General features: G+C 39.1%; 1 protein-coding gene across 1 annotated transcript; it reads right to left on the reverse strand.

Annotated features, from left to right (window-relative positions):
* Positions 1-172: 172 nt before the first annotated feature.
* SARC_13325 (hypothetical protein) lies at positions 173-593 on the reverse strand (the record flags this gene model as incomplete). Its single annotated transcript, XM_014292545.1, has 1 exon — positions 173-593. A coding segment is annotated over one exon (421 nt), but the record flags the coding sequence as incomplete, so codon positions are not given.
* Between the last annotated feature and the right edge of the window lie 2,815 nt (positions 594-3,408).

Below are 3,408 nucleotides of genomic sequence, written 5' to 3' on the forward strand. Positions count from 1 at the left end.
TGGGTGTGCATGTGCAGATGCTGTAGCCGTGTGGGTGTGCAAGAGCAGATGCTGTAGTGTGCGGATGTGCATGTGCAGATGCTGTAGGCTGTGTGTGTGCATGTGCAGGTGCTGTAGCATGTGGGTGTGCATGTGCAGGTGCTGTAGCATGTGGGTGTGCATGCACAGATACAGTAGGCTTTGGGTGTGCATGTGCAGATGCTGTAGCGTGTGGGTGTGCATGTGCAGACGCTGTAGCGTGTGGCTGTGCATGTGCAGATGCTTTATGCTGTGGGTGTGCATGTGCAGATGCTGTAGCATGTGGGTGTGCATGCAGAGATACAGTAGGCTGCAGTAGGCTGTGGGTGTGCTTGTGCAGATGCAGTAGGCTGTGGATGTGCATGTGCAGATGCTTTAGGCTGTGGGTGTGCATGTGCAGATGCTGTAGCGTGTGAGTGTGCATGTGCAGACGCTGTAGCGTGTGGATGTGCATGTGCAGACGCTGTAGGCTGTGGGTGTGCATGAGCAGATGCTGTAGGCAACGTACCGTTTCAGAAGGTCCTCCACTTTGTTGTTTGGCATTTTGTGGAGCGTATCCAAACCTTTCCAAAGAGCTGCAGATGCGACACGGCGCAAGACAGCGCAAGTGCGTTAATGGCCAAAGATGATACGATGGGTGTTGCCAAAGCATGAGGATGGGCAACAGAAACAGTCATGCATAACTATACAACAGAAGCGTATAACACAGGCATCGACCACCATACCACGCAGATATATGGTTGCTCATGTGCAACAGCCATGCATAACTATACAACAGAAGCGTATAACACAGGCATCTACCACCATACCACGCAGATATATGGTGGCTCATGTGCAACAGCCATGCATAACTATACAACATAAGCGTATAACATAGGCACCTACCACCATACCAATATATGTTGGCTCATCTACAACAACCATGCATAAATATACAACATAAGCGTATAAAATAGGCATGTATCACCATACCACGCAGAGAAATGGTGGCCCATGTGCAACAGCCATGCATAATTATACAACATAAGCGTACAACACAGGCATCTACCACTATACCACGCAGATATATGGTTGCTCATGTGCAACAGCCATGCCTAACTATACAACATAAGCGTATAACACCGGCATCTACCACCATACCATGCACATATATGGTGGCTCATCTACAACAGCCATGCATAACTGTACAACAAAAGCGTATATGACATGACATCCACAGCACTTGAATGTCACAGGAACATTTCTAACCATAACCTAAATGATAACACCTACAGCACACACATGTACTATACACAACCATTCAAACATATGAATAACTATACACAACTATACATACCTATGCAAACCTATGTATAACTACACACAACTATACATAACTATACAACCCTATGTATAAAAACACAACTATACATAACTATACAACCATATGTATAAAAACATAACTATACATAACTATACAAACCTATGTATAACTACACACAACTATACATATATATCCATTCCTCCATTCTATGCACAACATACACAGCGGCAGAAACCAGTATCTTCGCTCACACACATTACCTTAAACCTTAAATCACAAAAACCCTAAAACCATAAAACCTCACAATACCTTTGACATTCCTCAGACTGCCACGGGGCACGATATCGTATCTGAGTACAAACAACAGTAGTATGTGAATTAGTTCATATTCCTTGATATTAATACGTGAATTGTTTTACATTACCTAATATTAATACGTGGATTCATTAGTATTCCCGTGAGATTAATGTTTTTATATTCTTTTGATTTTAATACGTGAAATAATTCAAATTCCCTCGAAATTAATATGCGAATAAAAACATATCCCCCTGAGATCAGAATGTGAATCAATTCATATTCCCTTGAGATTAATGTGAAATATTTTCATATTCCTTGGAGATTAATATGTGAATTAATTTATATTCCCTTGAGATTAGTATGTGAATTAATTCATATTCCTTTAAGATTAATATGTGAATTAATTCATATCCCCTTGAGATTAATGTGTTAGTTGATTCATATCCCTTGAGATTAGTACGTGCATTAATTATATTCCCTTGGGATTGATATGTTAATTGATTCATATTCCCTTGAGATTAATATGTGAATTAATTCATATTCCTTTGAGATTAATATGTGAATTAATTCATATTCCCTTGAGATTAGTATGTGAATCAATTCACATCCCGTTGAAATTAGTACGTGCTAGTTAATTCATATCCCCTTGAGATTGGTCTTTAAATTAATTCATAATCCCTTGAGATTAATATGTGAAATAATTCATATTCCTTTGAGATTAATATGCGAATTAATCCATATCTCGTTGAAAATAGCATGTGAACTAATTCATATTCCCCTGAGATTAGTACGCGAACTAATTCGTATTCCCTTGAGATTGATAGGTGAATTAATTCATAGAATTATTTCATATAAACATTAGATTAATGTGCTCGTTGATTGGTATCCCCTTGAGATTAGTACGTGAATTGATTCATATTCCCCTGAGATTAATAAGTGAATTAATTCATATTCCCTTGAAAATAATATGTGGATTAATTCATATTCCTTTGAGATTAATCTGTGAATTAATTCATATCCCCTTGAGATTAATGTCCTAGTTAATTCATATCCCCTTGAGAATAGTATGTAAATTATTTCATTTTCTCTTGAGATTAATATGTGAATTAGTTCATATTCTTTTGTGATTATTATGGAATTAGTTCATATTCCCATGAGATTAGTATAGCGAGTTAATCAGTATCCACTTCAGGTGATACACATTCACGGGAGTCATGTCTACCATAGTCCTACTAAAGTTCTGTTGGTTCTGCTACTGATGAGCGGAACTACCACATGCACCAATACATGACACCACACTCACCACAGTGTTTTAGGGTATCAGAGTTTGAGGGATATAGGGTTTTAGGGTTTTCAACTCTAGGGTTTGAGCTTACCTGTTGACTACACTGATGACCTCTCCTTGGCCTATGTCCTTGGCCGCAAACGCCAGTGCTTCGTTGCAGACGGGTGGCGGCGCAAACCCAACGGACGACACATTCGTTCTCTCAGGCAGTGCGTGTTGAGCCATGACACCTGGAGCCTATGAGAGAGACACGAGTCATACTATCAGACAGGCACAACGGTAGAGTGGATATAGATATATCTACATATACACTGGTGAAACATACACAGCTGTAGAGTTGATATAAATACACCTACAAATACACTACTAAAACACGCACACTGCAGAGCTGTTATAAATATATCTACATACACATTACTAAAACATGCGCACTGTAGAGCTGTTATAAATATGTCTACATACACGCTACTAAAACATACACAACTGTAGAGCTGATATAAATATA

This window comes from Sphaeroforma arctica (assembly GCF_001186125.1).
Source record: "Sphaeroforma arctica JP610 unplaced genomic scaffold supercont1.3144, whole genome shotgun sequence".
NCBI lineage: Eukaryota > Ichthyosporea > Ichthyophonida > Sphaeroforma > Sphaeroforma arctica.